The 21647-nt window shown below is 36.0% G+C and overlaps 3 protein-coding genes across 3 annotated transcripts; 1 reads left to right on the top strand and 2 right to left on the bottom strand.

The window, feature by feature from the left end:
• Window positions 1–4739: 4739 nt before the first annotated feature.
• On the top strand, window positions 4740–5684 carry LOC118907998 (olfactory receptor 1038-like). Its single transcript, XM_036877069.2, has one exon. It carries the CDS (start codon window positions 4740–4742, stop codon window positions 5682–5684), a length of 945 nt encoding a protein of 314 aa, XP_036732964.2.
• A 3298-nt stretch (window positions 5685–8982) lies between these two features.
• LOC118908042 (olfactory receptor 5M9) lies at window positions 8983–9918 on the bottom strand. Its single transcript, XM_036877103.2, has one exon. The coding sequence runs from the start codon at window positions 9913–9915 to the stop codon at window positions 8983–8985; it is 933 nt and encodes a 310-aa protein (XP_036732998.2). The 5' UTR covers window positions 9916–9918.
• Window positions 9919–15329: 5411 nt separating this feature from the next.
• LOC118907999 (olfactory receptor 5M3-like) lies at window positions 15330–16264 on the bottom strand. Its single transcript, XM_036877070.1, is given in 2 exon segments — window positions 15330–15955; window positions 15958–16264. Coding segments are annotated over 2 exon segments (933 nt in total).
• Window positions 16265–21647: the final 5383 nt, after the last annotated feature.

Here is a 21647-nt window from a genome sequence, read left to right as displayed (position 1 = left end):
GAACTTGGGTAAAGAACAGAAAAGCCTTATATAAATTAAGAATTAAAAATAAAAGGAAACAACTAAATAGAAGTCTCATTTTAGCCACTTCATCTGTAGTTCCTGACATAAACTGGGGACTCAATAAATTTTTGTTGAACAATAAATGAATCAGAAAGTTTTTGGCAATTTGACTCCCAACAGTGCTAAGCTCATTCTTTAAAAATGGTGTTTTCTCTTTTACATATTTAATCATTTATTTAAATACACATACAAAAGGAAACACCATTTTTAAAACAAGCTTGTCAATGTGAAAATATATATATAATTATTAATGTTAGTGCAGAAAAAAGTCCTTTATAACATTGTAGAGAGTCAAATTTATTGAGTGAGGTCACAGTAAATTAAAGCCACGTGATTTTTTTAAAGGTCTATGTTTTTTATGTATAGATTCATATTTGCATTCCATATTTAGAATGAATAGTGTAAAACCTCTTTGCAAATGTTATATCCTAGTGCAAGTATTTTATCCTTAACCAACTTTAAAATATATATATATATAATATATATTTATCTATATTACCTGTTCCTAGAAAAATTTACAAAGATGAAACCACTGAGAAATTTACATGGTAGAAGAAACAATTGACTAATTGAGTTGAATCTTATGAACCCCTTATTTTTACTGATTCGTATATATAGGGCACAGATATCCCACCAAAAAAACAGTTGCCCTCACTCTCCTATTTCTGGGGACTCCTGAGTCAGCTGCACATTTCCGAGGACTGCAGTAGGCAACAAAACACACAGCAATCTCATTTTCAAAACAGTTAAAATTTTGGTTCATGTTTCCCAGCTGTGTTAGTGTTATAGGCCTGCTATAATACAATAGTATAAACAAGGTAAATCAAAGCAACAGAAATTTATTCTTTCACAATTCTGGAAGCTAGAACTCTGAAATCAAGGTGTCAGCAGGTCCATGTTTCCCTTGAGCCCTGTAAGTAAGAATTCTTCCTCGTGTCTTTTGGCTTCTGTTTTTTTATGAGCAGTTCTTGGTGTTCTTTGGCTTGAAGATACATCACTCCAGTCTCAATATCTGTCATCACATGAGAACATTTCCCTTTGTGTCTTTAACCCGTTTCTCCTTTTTATAAGTTTTTATAAGGACATCAATAATACTGGAATAGGAACTCACTCTACTCTCCCATAAAAACATCTTAACTAAGGACAATTGCAATGATCCTATTACCAAATAAGATCACATTCTGAGGTACTGGGTGTTTGCACTTCAGGATATCTTTGAGGAGGACACAATTCAACCCATAAAGTCTTCTCTTTGGACCCCCAAAATTCATGTCCATGAAGTAAAATACAATCACTTCTTTCCAATAGCCCTCAGAGTCTCAATCATTCTAGCATCGACTAAGTCCAAAATGTCATCAGTTCAAAATCCCAAATCCCATCTAAGTCAGTTATGAGTGAAACCTGGGCTATGAGTCTTGCAGAAAAGTTTTCTGCATCTGTGAATCAACATTATCTAATCCCAAAGGCACTCCCACATTTATATGTATGTGGCAGAACAGTACCCAAATTCCAGCACCAACTCTATTCATTTCCTTGATTTTTGGGTAGCTTAAAACAAGAAAAAGATATTCTCTCACAATTCAAGGGACAAGAAGTCCTAGGCAAGATGTCAGCAGAGCCATGCCTCCCTTGAAAGCAGTAGAGAATTTTTCCTTGTCTCTCTGGCTTCTGGTTGCCAGCATCCCTGGTGTCCCTTGGCCAGCGGATACATCTTCCAGTCTCTGCTTCCGTCATTCTGCCTGTGTGTTTCTAAAGCCATGTGATTTCAAAAAGTTAAGTGTTAACTCTGTAGGATGAAAATAAAGAGGATTTGTTATTGTTTTCATGTCCTCACTTAGCAAAGGGAAAAATAAACCAATTTGCTTAAAAACTGTGACTTCTAAGTATAAAATACTCTTGGTAATGAGGTAGCGAAACACATGATTAAATCAGGATTCCTTTGACTAACAAGGTCTCAGGGAAAGAAAGGGACAATTGTAAACAAATGATATTACATTAGAAGTGGATGTGATATTTAAATTATTTGCCATTTGTTTTTGCTTTGTTTTGTTTATATAAATTGGATTGTATAATCTAGTGATTCCATGGTAAGATTAATATGACCTAATGTTACGTCACCTTTGTTTTTAAAGGGTAATATTTATTTATCTAACTGGAACTTTCAAATCATAGTTGTGCCTGGGAGGGGTAGCAATCTTGGGGCAGTCTCGTCTGGGGAACATTAGGAATTAGCTCTTGGGAATAGAGACACCACTATAAAAAGCACATTCATATACCCTCACTGTCTGAGAGAGTCATGTAAGGAGACTCCTATGGAAATGTTCAGAGGAAGATTTCTTTCACAACCGGGTAGGTCACCACATACAGCTGGTCCTTTCCATCATCTTTCTCCTCCAAGTCATTCAAATTTTCTTCATTAAAAAGAAAATATACGATCCAATCAAACTCTGCTCCAACCAATTGAAGCTGACATCTAAGAATGAAATAACCCTCTTAACTTTCCCAAAATAAAACTTTTCCCCCAGCAGCTCCCTGAGACTTGGGCTTCCTTCAGAACAGAATATTTTTTATCTGTTTCTAAAACTTCAGAAGCCCAATCCTGTGGAAGAAGAGCATTTGTGTGTGTCTTTCAGGAGAAAATTTGTGATGGTTCAGAAAGAATGTGTAGTAAAGAGACGTTCATAAGCGAAAGGAATATACAAAAATGGGAGCCAGTCTTTTCAGAGTTAGAAATGGAGCAGACCATGTGGGTTTTGTGGGGGGTTTTTTGTTTCTTTTTTTATGGCTGTATGAGGAAGGAAAATGAGCATGATTACAGTGCACGTGCAAAGAAAAGTAACCCGATACCCAGACTTCCAAGTCTCAAACGTCCACAGTGATCCAATGTCTGGAGGTGGGCAAATGCTGGCTAAGTCAATACTTCCTCATTTCCCTTTTATTTTACACGCAGAACCCTTTTAAGTACTGATAGATGTGAGATGTCAGTTCAAGAAGACGAGCCAGTTCAGCAATTTCACCCAAGCACACCTCTCACAAGGGAAGTTTTGGTTCCACCAAGGAAAAAGTAAATGAATGGGGGAAAAAAGGTTTTGTGTCAGATTTTATGTATAGACGTATGTATATGTGTTTGTATATGTAAATATGTGTATGTGTGTGTGTGTGTTTGGAGAATGCATTAGGTACCATTTATAGTATTAAGTTGAATCAATAAATTAAGAAGAGGAAATGTAATGGCAGATTTTCTGACCACTCATTCCAAACTATTAAAAAAAAGTTTCTCTTTGGGAAATGTGTTTGAGGAGGAAGGAAGATTATTCTCTTTATTTTATATGTGTAATTTTTTGTGTGTATTTGATATGGTGATAACTTTTCATCTTTTACTTTACTCCAAAAATCAAAGTTAGCTCTCACAGTCTGAGGGATAGAGATATGTAACTCCCAATAACCACACCATCTAGATTGTAATTACCATAGACAAGTTACATATAGAGAAATACAATGGATTAATTCTGACTGTGGAGGCAAAGGAGGGAGGGCAGTGAACCCAAGGGTCTAAGAGGACTCCTTGAATATAATGGCAATTGGAAGAAAACATAGATTTTTGCTCCCTATGAATATGGAATCCAAATGAGGGGAAGTTACTTCTAACACCTAATGGAGACTGCCATGATCTGGCTCTATCTAATTTCTCTGCATCTTCATCCTATAACTGTCCAGGTTGTAGACTGAATGACAACTTGGACCCTTAAGCATGAACCAGGAAGCAATACTGACATTCACAATTGTGAACATAAAGGCTATTACTCTACCGATGATAACTTTACAAACATTATATAATAGGAGTATTAGTTCTGAAAAATTATTCTTTCTCTTTTCAAAGAGATGACCTTTTAAAAGCAGATAGTTATAGGACAGTTTTAGCTGAAAATTTATCAAGAGATGGTAGAAAACATTCTAATTATAAGTGTTGGAAGTAATTAAAATAGAACGCTATAGGACACTTTAAAGAACTATACTTTAAATATACATATGTATTCTAGAATATACATATTCTAGCCCTACTCAGAAGTGTATATATTTTTTTATTGTTTAGAAAGCAGTATTTGAAAATGAATTAACTACATACAAATTCAAAATTTGCTTGATCTGCAAGTAGGAATGCTTAATGGCCTAGTTTTCTCCCCCATTAAGTATCCTGCTTAACTTTTCATTTAGCATAATGTATATTTATTAAAATGGGGAAAAATATCTATGCAAAAAAGATAAATTAGTTACATTAAGATTTTGTTCCACCAAGAAGAAAATGAGGTAGCGGAAAATTTAAAAACTTGTTTTCTTCTTCTTATCCAATATAATTTAAAATGATCTAAAACCAAAATATTGCACACCTTTACAAACATATAAAGAGTTTTTATAGTATATCTTTACTATGTAGACTTCAATGTTGGTTTCTTTTTTATTGGCCCTCAATTTTTGGCCTTTTAAAATTATAAATAGCGAGAGAAGAGATTTTTGAAATAGGATATTTGTTTGTTCTGATATTCTACTTGAATGATCTATAATGTCTCAGGGTAAAACACGCAAGAGTTGGCATCTGATGACAATTCCTTAGTTTCAATAACTTGTATCTGGTTCTATCTTGTCTTTTTTTTTTGGCAGTTGAGAGACTGGGATAAATGGCTGAAAGGAATAGCACCAGGGTGATGGAATTCATTCTTTTGGGTTTTTCAGTCCAAAGAGAGATTGAAATCCTTCTCTTTCTGCTCATTTTAGTGGTATACACCCTAACTTTGGTAGGGAACCTTGGGATAATTTCATTAATCTGTCTGGATTCTCGGCTTCACACACACTTTTTTCTCAGTAACCTGGCTTTTGTAGACCTATGCTACTCCTCGTCAATAGCCCCCAAGTTCCTGGAGACCCTTCTGACCAAGCACAGGTCTATATCTTTCTATGCATGTGCAACACAGCTGGGCTTTTTCCTGAACTTCTTGATTTCAGAGATGTTCCTTCTTGCAGTCATGGCTTATGACCGCTATGTAGCCATCTGCAGTCCTCTTCTCTACCTGGTGACCATGTCCCAAAAGGTGTGTGTGCAGCTGGTCATGGGCCCCTACTTATACAGCTTTTTTGGTGCTTTGCTCCACACGGTAGTTACTTTCCAATTGATCTATTGTGGCCCCAATATCATCAATCACTTCTATTGTGACGATATCCCTCTGATGGCCCTTGCCTGCTCAGACACTAGCCTCAAGGAGATCTTGATTTTCATCTCTTCTGGGTTCAACATGACCATCTCTTTGACCACTGTCCTTATTTCTTACTTATACATCGTGGCTGCCATCTTGAGAATACAATCTGCAGAAGGCAGGTGCAAAGCTTTCTCAACGTGTGCCTCTCATCTGACCGCTGTGACTGTATTCTATGGGACTCTGATCTTCATGTATCTGCAGCCCAAGTCAAGCCATTCCCTCGACACAGACAAAATGGCCTCTGTGTTCTACACAATCATCATTCCTATGCTGAACCCCACGATCTACAGTTTGAGGAATCGAGAGGTAAAAAACGCCTTGAAGAAAGCAATTGAAAAATGTTATGTTCCTGCTTCTAACAAATTTTAAAAATTGATAAGAAAAACAATGTCCAACTGGGAATGAATGATGTCACATGTAGAAATGTTGTTTTTAAAATTTTTGTAAAGTAAATTCATTTTTACCATCCTTTATATGAGAAAATTTTTTTGTACATGAGTTCCATTTTTCATATAGTGTGTAATAAGATGAAAATTTTAAAGGAGTAGAATTTAGATTTTTGACACATTGCTGTTGTTTAAGCACGTGACTCTGATAGCTTCGACCCAAATACTCCCTATTCAGCTGATAATAAATTTTAGCTGTTCCCTTCAGATACGTTTCTGTTCTGTGCAGTGGTAGAGGACAGGAAGAGAGCAAGGAAGGTGAGGAGTCAGTTGGCTGTACATCCTCTGGTCATTTCCTGCAATGAATGGCCTGCTCCTCAGTGGTACCCAGTCTGCTGAACATCATTCCTCACTCCACCTCTGACCACCTGCAGATTCACTAGGAGTCACTCCCTGAAATTACACAATTATCATGTCCTTTGAAAAGTTGTCTTTTTTCACTATGCAGATCTGAGAATCAGCTTAGCTTTGAGAAAGCCATACTCCTTGTCTGTTACCCTATCAAAGCAAAAGTGCAGACCTCTCCTTAAATTTGCTAAACAAAGCTGGGTTCCTCAAAGGTCCTTTGAATTTTGGGGGATATGAGGACATAACAATGATTTTGCGGGCAGCAGGGGGAAGCTTAAAACCAAATAATAAACATGGTTGCTGTCAGATTCCAAGAATATAGCTCTGTGTTGGGATGCTGTGTTGGGACATTGTTATAAAGCAGCGTGATCGCACACCCACTTAAGCCTTCAACTGTAATACAGTAGATTTGTGTTTTTCACTCAAATTCAAATATTCAGTGTCTACCACCCACATGCTTGATACTGTGAAGCATCCCTGGGAGCAAAAACAAATACATTTCCTACCAGATAGTGTTGAACAGTTTGTTAGAGGAAGCTGATATCACTCCATTAGTAATCAAAATACATGTTCAATTTTGATATGAGTTACTGAGATTCAGAGAGTTGATATGTCAGAGAAGGGTGATTAAGGCAATTAATGTACAATCAAGGCAAAATTTCCAGTAGTCCAAGCTACTAGCCACAAGTGATTTGTGGCATCCTGTAAGTGTGGGAATATTGCATGAGGTTCCGAGGCACAGGGCAAAAAGGCGGTGCCAGTTTGGGAGAGCAATATCCTAAGCCCATTAAAAAGAAATAAGGACAAATTATCAATCCTGATTCTTTTTTGTGATGTTCACCAGGCTCCAGAGCAAATATCACTTTTGCCTGAAAGTCTGCCAGTATGTTAGGACTTGCCTGGGTTTGACTTCAATACACAGTGTAGATTTTCAATCTGACATGCTCAATTCCTGAGATACTATAGGATGAATTTGTCTTCAACTATTCAGCACTCTTAGTGTCTAATATAATATCCGTAATCATTCTGAATGAGTGAATATGGATAAAATTTCAGTATTTCCAGAATCTCTAGCCTGGCCTTAGTGCATCTCCGTATCCACAGGTGTTTCCAAGGGGTGGAGAGAAGTAGTGCTTCTCCATATCAATAGGTGATTGCAAGGGGGATGGAGGGCATTTCTGGACTGGAGAGGTTGGGCTGGATCCCTTTTTATAACCAGGTGGCGAGAGACATGGGCAAACAAAAGTGGACAACTGCTTATAAACCATGAATGGGTTTCTCCCACTTTATTTCTCCTTTAACTGATTTTGGCTTCAGACTGACCAGGCGAGGAAATTACTTTCCCCTTGGAGTTACAGTGAATGAGTAAACCAAATGGAACACAATTACAATGACCTGCTTACAACGGGCCTCTCCCCTCCAAGAATCTCCAACAACACAGAGGTGGAATGTGGCAGCCATGATTGTTTAAAAACATTAAAGAAAAATACTTTGTTAACATAGTTTGCAAAACTAAACAATGGTACTCTTTACTGCTGCTCAGAATCTAAACTTATCAAAGAGAACTTCCCTCCTCCCATGATCTGCCTTTCCTCAGATCCATTCTCAGGGAAAATAGCCAGTGATTAATTAGTAAATTAGTCTGAATAGCAATATTCTCTGTGTCTGAATTAGTCCATTTTGCCAGTGGTATTATCACAACCATATAATACTTCTTAGAGTCTTGCTGTGCATTCAGTTGTGCACCGCTTTTTATTGGTTAGCATTTACACAGGAATAAACTCACTCATCAGGACCTGTACTAAGAATAGAATGTGAATTAAGTATGCTGTTGATACACCGAATTAGATAAATTGGACAGTGAACTTTTTAATATTTTTAATGAGACCCAATGATATACCATTTTTAATTGTATTGATCAAATTTGAATGCATGCCCAGTACAACAGCATTTAGTTCAATGGTGCTTCCTATCTGGTCGATCCACTTCAGGCACTAAGAATTTGATTTAAGTTGCTAAATACAGAACCAAGGGATCTAATTCTAGTGATAAGAAACTGGAATCAAGCAAATTTCAAATCCTATCAACCAAAGGTTTAATAGGGCAAAGTCCTATGGCCCAAGGTCAGATTTTAAATACCAGAAAATTCATACTAGTTCTTTTTTTATTATTATTAAGATAGGAAAATCTTTGATCGCAAGTGTTTCACCCTTTTAACATCATGAAATTTACACTAGAATCCAAAGCAAGGAGTAGAATTAGAGGATTAAACAGGTTATTGAAACAGAAACATTGTTAACATTTAACAACACATATTGAGGACAAGACTTAAGATCATACTGAGACACTAGCTGAAGATTCTGAATATAATTTCATTTTCAAAGATCCATGTAGGTGTAAACATTATAGAACACTTATTTGGTAAACCAGAATCTAACAACATCCTGTAGTCATGGAAAATAAATGAATTCTTACTCTTTTCCTCATGAAATTATATACCTCTTATGAATCCTATGTGAAGAAGCATGGTATAGAGAAAATAACCTAGGAAATCATGTTCAACTCTAGCAAAGGTACCTCCAAATTAACATTTATTTATCTAACTTTTTATGAGTCCCTCCAATGACTACACTTAGCACAGTTTTATAGACACTGTAAATGACACTAATGTCAATTTTAATAACATGGTCGCCTATGTAAGATAAAGCAGGCTTAGTAATTAGAGTCCATTCATGGGGTAATGTTTCACTGTGTTAGATTGGACCTTTTATTGTATATGAGAGTTGCCTTTAGAAAATCCTTTTCAGCTAGGACTTTTATGCCTGGACATTAGTAATTAGTAACAACATACCACAAAAACGTCTACTTCAGTTTCATTGCCCCAAGTTTGCCTTGATGATGGCTTTGTCGACTGCCTCTTTTACATCCTTGTTTCTCAAACTGTAGATCATGGGATTTAACATGGGAATGACTGTGGTATAAAACACAGCCACCATTTTCCCTTGCTCCACAGACTCTTCAGTGGGCCGCCTGAGATACATAAATATGAGAGTCCCGTAAAACATGGTAACGGCTGTCAGGTGGGACCCGCATGTGGAGAATGCCTTCCTTCTCCCATCAGCAGAGCGCATGCGCAGCACGGCCACTACAATGAGGGTGTAGGAGACAAGGACCACTGAAAGGGAATATGTGAAGTTAATTCCAGCAATAACTATCATCGTGTATTCCTTGATGTGGACCCCCCCGCAGGCAATCTTGATGAGAGGAGGGTCTGCACAGTAGAAGTGGTTAATTTCAAAGTTTCCGCAGAAGTACAAGCCATACGTCCACAGTGTGCATATTAAACTAACAGAAAATCCATAGACGTAAGGCACAGAGATGAGCCGAACACAGACAGTCTGGGACATTTTACTGCCATAAAGCAATGGATTGCATATGGCCATATAGCGATCAAAGGCCATCACTGCTAAGATATAGACCTCCACGTGGACGAGGGCAATGAAAAAGTAACATTGCACCAAACACCCCTCATAGGAAATGGTTTTTGTCTTTGATAATAAGTTTTCTAGCATTTTGGGAGTGACATTAGAAGAGAACCATACATCCACAAAAGACAAATGACTCAAGAAGAAGTACATCGGGCTCTGAAGCTGGGGACTGACGCTGATCAAAATGATCATACCAATGTTCCCTAACAGAGTGATCATGTAAACGACTAGGAACACCACAAAAAAGAGAACTTGAAGCTCCCCACGGCTGGTCAACCCCAGAAGAATAAATTCTGTCACATCCGTGAAATTTGGCATTGTCCTGACATAGAACCAGTCTATGTTGCCCTATGGAGAACAAACAACAACAAAAAACAGGAGTGGATTTGTTTTACTTTTGAAGATTTTGAGGCACATTTATTCTTATTCTAATCCAAATAATTTAAAAATCAGTGCAGATTTTGTACAGTTTCCACAATAAGAATGTACAGGAATAATCATTTCCTTCAATTAGTCTTATGGATCATTACTATCAATATTTATCAATTTTTTCTGTTACATTCATTTTAACATATGTTATTAAAATTAGACGTTTATATTTTGCTAGATTAGTACACTAATGTTAAAGTCACAGGGCATGTATATGACTAAAGTGAGATGAGAATTGTAAGGATGGCTAGATCTTATCGAATATGAACTTGTAGATTGGTCTTACAATCTGGTTATTGACATATTTGTCCTACATATGCCAGCATGCGATATATGCTTCCAATGCATGAAATTCCTAGTCATTTTTTTTTCATTTAGCTAAACATTATGCTTTTTGCTTGCTACTACTTGCAGGATGAGGTAAGAGGGATGTAACGGCACATGCTCCAGCAGCGTTATAATTAGATTAGGAAATGACAATGGGTGCAATGACCTAGCACCCATTATCAAAATTACGTTAATAGATCAATACCATGAGGAAATGTTCAGGTGACATGTTTTAATAACTACTATGTCTCATTTCAGATTCCACTCATTTTCAGAAATAATCAAATCTTGCTTTATTGTTCAGATTCAAATCTAATGTCATTGCAAGGGAAAGATTCCCAAACAATATTTTCTCCTCTAACTACACTTACTTAGTTTGTGTCTTCCAAAAAGGAAAAACTTACCATGAATTCTTAAGGACCTCTGTAGGATTAAGTACCATCTTGGGTATTTAAGCAAATTTATAACAATGGTGTTTGAAGAGTATATTCCTGACTTATAAATGGTCTTGGTTCATAATTGTTGACATTCCTTCAGTTCCCAAACATCAAAGCCAATTATATGTCAGATATGTTTGCTGTATCTGGAAGTATTCTAAATTCTGGAAATGAAAGTGAACAAGGTATACAAGATTCTGGTTGTGTCCTACTCTATTCTTATTGAAAAGGAGTAAGCAATAAACAAATAATCAATGAGATCTATAGGGACAGGATGGTGGGGCCAAATTCCAGCATGCTAGTAAGACAAGCGCTAAGGGGAAGCAGGGTGCCGATTGTCTCATTCATCTTGGACTTCTTTAAAATGCCTAGCTTAGATATTACATAAAACAGATATTGAAGTATTTGCACACATGACTTTTTTTTTTAAGTCCTGATCTCTAGATCAGCTTCATATAATGCATTACAATATTTCAATATTATTAAAACTCTCTAAGAAAGACTGTTCAGTGGCAACACTCTGAAGTTTATAGAATTAATAAGAGTAGCTAACTTCCGTTGAGCATATACAAAGGTCCTTATAAACAGAATCTGTTAGCATCGTCACTTTACAAATGAGGAAACTGAAGCACTGAAAGGCTAGAAAGATCTTCCTAGGTCAGACATCTACCAAGTGAGCAGATTGGGATGCAAACCAATTAACTCCAGGGTTTACCTTTAGTAACCTTATATTGCTGCCTCCTTGATGACGTATTAGCCGATTTCTTCACATTTAAAGCTTAGTTTGGTTATCCTCCAAGACATGACAAAGTCATCCTTTAGCAGTTCATCCTTGACGGACTAGAAGAATGGAGCATGGCCCTTGAGCAGGAACAAGTAAAAGAGTAAACCACTGTTTCTCCCTACCCCTCAAATGTTTTAGGTGATCCCTTAGCCTGAGGATCAGATGACCAAGTGACTTCAGGGACAAAGCCAATGTATTATGTAGGTATGCATCCCCATCACAACAGCTGAGAAGATAGAATATGTAACTTATAAAATACATATATGTTTGCTAAAGTTTCAGGAATTTTATAACCATTTCGGGTGTAATATTGTGTCATGCCCACTGACACAATCTCCTCAACTTCATCCACATATATTTTAAAAGAACAATGTGAAAATCAGTGGTTATTTTCAATGACTTGGAGAAAGGGTAAAAACACTGAGGAATAAACATCTAAATCCCCCTGTAACAAGCTCATTCTTAAGAAGTTTTGAATTAACTTTGGATAGAAATAAGAATGTTTCCCAGTAATATAATTTCACATAACAAAACCCTATGGTAACAAATAAGTGTACAACTAAGGTCTCAGTCTTCTCTTCAAGATAAGCATAAAAATGAAAAGATTTGACTGCATGAATATGTACTGCAAAGAGTACACAATTTGCAGACCTACCTTCAGTAGAAGAGAATAACATATGATAATTTCTCTTTATTTATAATAGAATTTTGAACATTGAGAGCCTCTCTCCAAGGAATTGTACAAGTAATTATTAAAGGAATAATGATTAAGGTTCTAGAAACATCTCAGGGGAAGGAGAAGTGAAACAGTGTAAAGTAGAAGACAAATTCTTATAATAAAATTAAATCAAATTCTTAATATCATGGTATCAACTCTCTCGTCTTCACATGGGTCTGCCCTGTTTTGGTCACACATGGCAATTACACATCTCAGGGAAATATTCTTGGCTTGGAGCAAGTAAAATTTCAGCCAATCACTCTCTTTTCTGCAGTGCTACAGTTCTAATAAGCTACTGTTTAGGATAGACGATCACAGCAGTATGTGCCCTATGTATCTCATGGTTATTTTACAGAGGTCAGATTTCTCAGAATTGTAGATCACTTGGAAATGTCTTTGGGAGAATGAATGCAAGTATAGGTCACCTGTGAAGTAATCAACCAAAGTAGGACAATTTGTCTCACTGAATTTAGGCTTCTCTGGGAGTCATTAGAGCATCAACTTTGAAATCAGACATATCAGTGATCAGACCTTGGCCGTACCACCTCAACTACGTGTCCTTGGGTCACTAACAATTCTCAGCCCCCATACTCATCTGCAGAATGGGGAGACTACTGTCTTACAGGTCGATGGGATGCTCTCAGATAATAAAGGGCTAACTCTCAGCTCAATGTCCATCTCGAAGGCAGCCTTCAAAAAAGTTGGAATGATTTGTGCAGTTCCTCCGAGCAGTCCCAAGTATGATCTCACCACCTCTATAGGACTGTGACTAATATTATCTCTATGTTGAAAAATAAAACTATGCCAAAAAAAAACTATGAGGTTAAGTTTTCTACCAAATTTAAATTCCAAACTAATGCTCCTTCAATTTAGTCTGGAAAATGAAGAACAGAATTGTGCTAAGGCAATGTTTCCTTCTGTGTTCTTCAATGCCCAAGTACTCAGAAATCCTGAGTTCCTTCTCCCTTATTATGGTGAAAGTGCATCAGATGAACTCATTGGCACCATGTTATTATGAAGTAAAATTCAGGCTCTCAGGAAAATGCATATTTGAAAAGAAGAATGTGTGTCTGTTACAGAGACAGCAAGAAAGACAAAGAGACAGAAATAAATGCACTTTATGTTGGAGCTGCTGGAATATAATGAAGTTGATAGCTGTAGAAATAAACATAACAATAAGATCTATCTTTAAAAGGTTTTTGTAAAAGTACCCCGAATTTTCAGCAAATGACAAAATTGATTCAATTCTGCTAACGAAGGTAGATTCAGGAAATTTTAAACCAGGAGAGACCTTGGATACCAAAGACTGCAACCTAAAAATTAACTGGAGCATGAATAACAAAACATGCCTGTTCTAAGGTCACCCAGACACTAATTTGAAATTTGGAAACTCAAACCAAGAACATGATTTAACCATTGACCATGAGATCATCATTCTTCATGTAACACTAACTCTCCAAAAAAGTAAGTAGGGAAAGCATTTCCCCTTTTGGAAAAGAGAAAAAGAGGTAACAGAGATTATCTAAATCCACCTGCCAACAGACTTAATATTTATTAAAATGCTCTGAACCCATATTTTGAAATTTATTGGTAATCAACAACTACTTTGGCATATCAAGAGTTCTCCAACCAACAGTGACTAATTGTATGGCTGAAAAAAGTTACTTTTAACTCACCCAAAAAGTAACATTAAGTAAGTTAGATCTTAAATTTTTAGAGGGTTTAAGTTTGCAACTATAGTATTGCAATACAGTAATATTATAATTTAATCTGATCAGCAATCTGTTTATATTCAAATAGCTTTAAAGTAGTGCCCATGATACATGTGCATAATATGTGGAAATGAATTTATATGCATTTTTGGTTTCCCTTGAGGAAACTAAAAACTTAAAAATGGACAAAGAAGAATGTTTATTCTCATACTGCATCAGTCACATTTTATATTTCCATCTTCTCAGATAAATTCATAAATACTTAATTGTATAACTTAAACACCTGAGTTGTGTTTCTTTAGTTATGTATTTTCTGCACCAAAATGGAGTTTATTTATTTATTCATTTATCTGAGCACATGGAGACTTTAAGGAAGTCCAAATTGTACAGTTGTTGGCTCATGCACGTACTTTGTAAAATGTGGTACAGAAGAGACACCAAACTATGTGAATATTATGATGGTAGGTCATGTTATTGTGAAAGACAAATAGACCACCCTATCTTATTTCTTTCAAAGACAAAAATTATTTTAAAATATCTAAGAACCATATCTACATCATAGAAGTGCAAAATATTCCACATGAACATCAATTTCATTTCTTAAGGGGAATCTGGAGAGCTGTGCTTTCAAAATGACACATCCATCCACCAATTCTACCCACTCTTCAGTCAGACTGAAGACGGTTGGCAAGGCCGTGAGAAGGGCACAGTCTAGTCAGAGGCAACCTCTTAGTTGAAGCATGGAAGTTACTAGAATCTCTAAAAGAGAGACACTGTATTTTGTCCTGTAAACACAAGGATTAAATAGAATAAGATTACAGTTTTGAAAGCAGTCGTCTCTGAACAGACCCACCTTTTACACTGAAAAAATAAGAAACATCACACAATGTTGTAGCTATTTGCGAGGCCACCATTTTTCATGCCCTCATACTAGAAATGAATAAAATATGTTATTTTTTTCCTGTTCCAATTTATCTCTAAATAGGCAAATTGATAAATATTTCCAAAATTCACCCACTGCGTATTTGAATAAGAAAAAACAAAATCTTCATTTTAGCTAACTATTAGAACAATTTCAATTGGAAGATCCCTGAACTTTGCTCCAATCAACTCCTCCACTAATCAGCATTTTAATTTTTAAATACTCCTCACTACTTACACCAACAGGAATGGGTAGATCTACTTATTTTTCCCTGAATTTGAGTCTTGCTGTTTCCTTTGCAATGCACAGATCTTTTAGCTTTCCGTAAAAAGTCTTTAACTATGTACTAAGCAATAATCTACTGATGAACAAAAGCTTGTGAAACACAAAAGGCAAGATTAACTCAATTTTGTCTTGTTAAACATGCTCTGCTGATCACTCTGTTCACAGCCTCTTTCACATCCTTGTTCCTCAGACTGTAGATCATGGGGTTCAGCATGGGAATGACCGTGGTATAAAACACAGCCACCATTTTCCCCTGCTCCACGGACTTCTCTGTAGGACGTCTGAGATACATGAAAATAAGTGTTCCATAAAAGATGATGACTGCTGTCAAGTGGGACCCACAGGTGGCAAACGCCTTTCGCCTCCCTTCTGCTGAGTGCATCCGTAGAATGGCAATGAGAATGAACACATAAGAAACGGTAACTACAGTCAGAGAATATGTGAAATTAATGCTTGCAAGTATGATCATTGTATATTCTTTTACAAAGGTCCCTGCGCAGGCCATTTTGATGAGAGGTGGGTCTGCACAGTAGAAATGGCTGATCTCAATTTTCCCACAGAAGTATAAGCCGTAGGTCCATAAGGTTGCTGCCAGACTAGTCAGAAAACCATATATGTAAGGGAAGATCAGTCGAATACAAACAACCCTTGACATTTTGCTGCCATAGAGCAAAGGGTTCCCAATGGCCATGTATCTATCAAAGGCCATCACAGCAAGAATAAAAATCTCTACATGGACGAGGGCAAAAAGAAGAAACATTGTACCGAACAACCAGCATGAGAAATAGTTTTGGTCTCCGATAACAGATTTTCCAACATTTTAGGGGTGACATTGGAAGAAAAACACACATCAACAAATGACAAATGACTGAGAAAAAAGTACATTGGGCTGTTAAGCTGTGGACTGAACTTAATTAATAAGATCATGCCAATATTACCCACCATGGTGACGATATAGACAACCAGAAAAACTATGAAGAAGACAACTTGCCATTCCTGACAACTGGTTAGTCCTAAAAGAATAAACTCTGTCACATCAGTAGAGTTAAGCATTTTCCCAGTTCTCAGTCAGTATTAGCTACAAATTGCTGTGATAACTAAAACGAAATAAATTTACAATCAGGTATTGTCTATTTATTAATGTATAACTTTATCCACGCCCCCTTTTGTGTCTTCCTTTACCAAATATATATATGACCGTGCTTGCCCTTCTTTTCAGCAAATCTTATCTGAGGACTTGCTGTGTAACAGGCTCTCTGATGGTGACTTATATGAAAAAAATACACAGTCCTTATTACATAGCATAAATACAAACTATTGTGATTGAAACATATTAAATATTATGATTAGCCAAATTTCCAAGACTACCTCGTAAATGTCCCTTGTTTCCAATACTGGTTCATATTTTTGGTAGGTTCATATTTTTAAGATATTTATGTTATAGTTCTCTTTTTAACATAATTTAAAAATAGTTTTTGCCTCATTTCTTTCATGGAGCATATTCTCCATGATTAGAGATGGAAGCCACTGAATCAAAGAATTCCTCAGCCCTAAATGTCAGATAAAAATTTATTTTTAATCTAACCTTACACCCATTTAATTGAAGAAGGACAAACTGATCAAAGTAGGCATTAAAGTCAAGTATATGGGAGTAAATCACTTAACACACACTCATGCAGTATGCATATTCCCTGGATTTTTTTTTTGCATATCTAACATGCAATTATAATCTACTAGAAATCATTAACTACTATGTTCGGGAGATTCAAAGATAAGATAAAGAGATTAATGGCAGGATTTATAACATACTAACATACATAAACTTTCTAACCCATGATACATTCATACAGAGTTGTACTGGGGGGTCAGAGATTGGGGAATGATTGACTCTTTGGAAATCCAGTGGAGTTTCAGGAAAGCTCCTTGGGTATTTTGCATTTTATTTTCAAAATTTTAATTTGCAAATTTTTCCTTTCCAGAATAACACTCCACAAATTATTTTCCTGAGAAAACAGTAGTGCCTTGAATGATGTTGATAGGTGTTATGGAGCAAAATCCACAAGTGTTCATTCATCAAATAAAAAGAGAAATCTTCGTATCTTATCCAATCTCTTAGAGATACATAATTTACTCGGTAAAGTTAAACTATGAGAAGTTCTGTGGGAAAGAATTCTGTTATACTTAGTCTAACTAGCATTTATTTACTTATCTCGAAAATGAAAAAGAGACTGAGGTTCCATCAGTATCAAGGAACATTCTAATTCTGCAGAACACAGAGTACAATTCTATCCAGTGAGAATCTTGAAATAGCTTTTCAATAGAACAATGATTTTTTGTTGGAGATGGGATTGTTTTATGCCTCCAAAGGCTAAATGCAAATGATTATTCCCAAAACCTTTGTTTTAATCTCCAGGATTATATTTTGTTCAACTATGGTTTGATGGACTCTATGGATAAGTTATATATATGGAATATATTTATGGATAGGCTGAAATATCTGCTACAGAGTTGATAAATTCATCTCTAAAATCCTTTGTTTTCTCATATAAAGAATACCACCCTTTCCATATAATCTCAGGGTCTTCCCATTCACCTCCAGTCCCAAGGTTTCATGTTATTTCTATGGGATTCACTCTTCCCTCAAAGAGTTTTTCAAAGGTCCATTTGACATGCACATTTGGATTTAAGGATATACAGATATACAGAGATAAATTAAAGCTTAAAGAATATAACACATTGTGATCTCACTGAATTACAGCTGAGTATCAGTCTACTATATGTGAAGAAGAGTTTTAAACTGCATTAAAGACTAAATCAATGGTAGTTACTTACTTTTCTGTTGTTCAGGTCAGTATTCATAGCATGTGTATTAATAAACTTGCCAAAATTATTTATCTGTCACTTTAGCATTCATGTCACAAGAGTTCGGTTACCACCTTCAAGGAATATATTTGTGAGTCTAAGAAATAAAAGATGACACCAAATGACAAACTGGAAGGTCAGCAATATGAAAATATTTTTTAGTTTTGAGTTTTTTAAATTACAAAATTTCTCAAATATGTACAGTAACCATGTGTGACACTTACACAACCTTCATAAAGCTAAAGAATGCAAACTAAATGCAAAGGAAATTATAAATCAGTTGCATTATGACTAGCAATTAAGAGAATATGTTGGACGGTGTTGCTTTGCTCTGGTCAGAGCGTGGTAAATGTGTTAACACAGTGGTACTATGCATCTCTTACCTGTGATGACTCAATTCTGCCATACTGGTTTCTCTTCTGACTTCTGTTTTAAATTTCTGACATAAACATAAACTTAGTTATACACTAATTTTTAACATTGACGTCCACTAACATTTACACTGGTTGTTCAGCCTTATTTCTGAGCCTCAAGACTTTTATCATTTTGGGGGGAGAAAAGAATTAATATAAGGCAGGAAGATATTTAAAATATTAAAATATTTTCCTGCTCTGGTTGAATGGATGCTCTGTGGCATGTTGCTATGTTCTCAATTTTAAATATGCTCTTGGAAAGCCTGGGAAGGAGAGAAAATGTGTTTTTGAATATGTGTTGTGAATGTGCCACAGTATTATTTTGAGCTTCTTGTGAACAGGGGCAGTCCACGGGAACAAGAAGAACAGACCACAGATAAACTGCCAAGCAATGATACTTCATCTTTTTTTAATGCATTAACTTTTGAGGCAGATGAGCTCCCTAAACAAGAACAAATTGGATTTAAAAAGTTTCTTATGTTCATACACAAAGACAAATTATTGAAAATATTTTTCTACACCATCATGGATGAAAGAAAATACAAAGATGAAGAAATACTCTACCTGAGAAGAGATGACAGATATGTCAACAGATCATTGAAGCAAAGGAACATGCCTGTGGCCACCTGTGTTTTTCACATGCAGGCATTTTTTCAAGATTAGCAATAGAGGCATTCTTTTCTTTTTTTTTTTTAAATGAGGAGGATTTTAATTTTTATGGCATTTTGTTTCAGATGTTGATTTTTTTATTAAAGTTTCATCAATATACAATCTTGTATTGGTTTCAAATGTAAAACATGGTGGTTCAACAGTTACCCATAATATTAAATGCTCACCCCCTCTAGTGCCATTAGTATCTACTTAGAAAGATGTTATAAAATAATTGACTATATTCTCCATGCTGTACTACTGTCCCCATGACCAACTTACATCGTGATTGCGAATTATTGTGCCCCTTTATCCTCCTTGCCCTCCTTCTCCCCCACCTGCCCTAACCCTTCCCCCTTGGTAACCTTGAGGAATACTTATTTAGAAAGTCAGAGCTGATTGCCTGGCACCAAGGATGATTCAGTACAAAAGAAGATATAAAAATGACGATGGTGTTAGTATGTGCAAAGCTCAGTATGTAAAAACCTGAGTGGTGGTTAGCCAGGTAACAGATCACATAGTGAGCTAACAGGAAAAAATGGAGTGGTTAGGTCCCTTCTTAGAGCATATGAAGTCTGGAAAAAAGTAGAGGGTTTGGGGACCTCAGAAGCCCTTACAGTACTTATTTTCATCACTATCTAAAGGAAAAAATATATACACAAACTTTCCATATCATATCACTCTATGTTTCAATTTAAATTATAAAGAAGCATGGATTTTTTTTCCCTGAGACTATGAGGAAATATTAGGTACTGTAATTAAACAACTATGTTCCATTATAAGACTTTGGTTGAATTCTGGCTCCATGACTAATTTTATGAATATTCTTGTTTTGTTTTGTTTTTAATTTCTCTATGCTTCAATATGATATGACAGTAATACTAGCATTAATTGTGTTTGTGCATATGAAAAGAGATGTTACACATTAACACATAATACAAGGTGCATTTATATTAAATGCACTACTGAAAATGGTAGCTTCCACTAAGACTTTTTAATAATCACATAATCAAATCTCAATAGAAAATTTCTTGCATTCTCTTTCTCTCCCTTTCTCTTCCCCATCCACAAATATATGTCTATACCCACTGACAACCTATGTGGAATAATTCGTATTAACTAATGTTGATAAGTAAAAAAGAAAAAAAAGGCTAAGATGCAACTTCATCTGATAGTTCCAGATAAAGGGATTTTTATAGCAACTTTAGAATGAAGAGAAATATTCCCGGTAAGGATGCAGAACTGAAAAGTGAATGCTATGTCAAAGGTGGCGAACCATGTGCGCCAGGCAAAAGGGAAACTGCAAGTCCACAAGACCAGTTCCCCTTAAATATTTGCCTTAGGAAAAAAAGAAGCAATTAAGAAGCTTCCTTTTGAAACAACCCTGAGGGGAATACATCTCTAGAGAAAGAGTCAGCTGTTGAGTTGTGTTTTCTTAAAAACAGGTTTGCACAGTTACACTTTTCCCCAAACTCAAGTCATGTTGAATGTGTCCTGGGATCAAATACAAAACTGGCTTTGAGTTTGCATCAAGCTAAATTTGGAGATGGTGTTACTCAACCTGCATAAGCCAGTCCTGTGTTCTGTACTTCATGGTCTGTGCAACTTGTTTTTTCCAGGGAAAGATGAAAAAATGTATTATTCCCTATAACTAAAACTATCGAGTATCAAAGCAGGAAAACATACATCTGCTTCAACTCCCACATCTTATAAATAAGGAAAACTAGAATTTTAATAACAGGAGCAACACAGCATTTACTGAAATTAGTACATGCCAAACACTGTGCTAGTTTAATTTAATTCTCATAACTACCTCATGAAATAAATTTTATTGTTACAGTTTTACAGACTAGAAACTTAGTGTCTTAGAGAGATTTGGTGATTTGCTCAAGGTCACACTTTCAATGAATCAAGGACTAGATTCCTGATTCTAGAGTTGGTATCGTTCATCATTTCATCTTATTGCTCAATGAGTAACTATTAACAACAAGACAGATCAAAAATCTCAATTCCTGACCAAAAAGGAGTCTCATTTCCACTATATAACTGGTGTACATTATATATCCTATCATGGTCTTTATGGACTTGGGGTGCAAAAATAGGTTCTTTGTAAAGCCAAACAAGTTGTAGATAATTTTAGTGGTTTATGCATTTGATCACTTTGAGTTACCTGGAAATTTGTGCCCCTTCTCAAATGTGTGAGTTCTCTGGCCTGACCACTGCACTTCACACCTACTGGCTCTCCTTCAGTCCTACATGAGCCTATTCCTGCTTATTAAGACCTGTGGAGGAAATTACTAGTTTCTCCCCAAATCTATTCTTCTTCCATTGAAATACAATTTTGATTGGAGGCCATTAAATGCCTGCTCATGGTACTAGCTCAGAAACTATAACAATACTGGGTACATGATAGATGTTCAAGAAATATTTGTTGAATAAAGAAAAATCATTCAATGATCATACTTTCAATAGATGAGTCACAGAGGTAGGACAGGCCCTTATCAGTACCACTT

This window comes from Manis pentadactyla, chromosome 9 (genome assembly GCF_030020395.1).
Source record: "Manis pentadactyla isolate mManPen7 chromosome 9, mManPen7.hap1, whole genome shotgun sequence".
In the NCBI taxonomy this organism is placed as follows: domain Eukaryota; kingdom Metazoa; phylum Chordata; class Mammalia; order Pholidota; family Manidae; genus Manis; species Manis pentadactyla.
Note: the sequence above shows the minus strand (reverse complement) of the source record. Positions and strands in the feature narration are given on the sequence as shown.

What these genes read in the sequence shown, in the direction of transcription:
- LOC118908042 (XM_036877103.2), bottom strand. Translation starts at nt 9,915, where the DNA reads ATGCCAAATTTCACGGATGTGACAGAATTTATTCTTCTGGGGTTGACC.
- LOC118907998 (XM_036877069.2), top strand. Translation starts at nt 4,740, where the DNA reads ATGGCTGAAAGGAATAGCACCAGGGTGATGGAATTCATTCTTTTGGGT.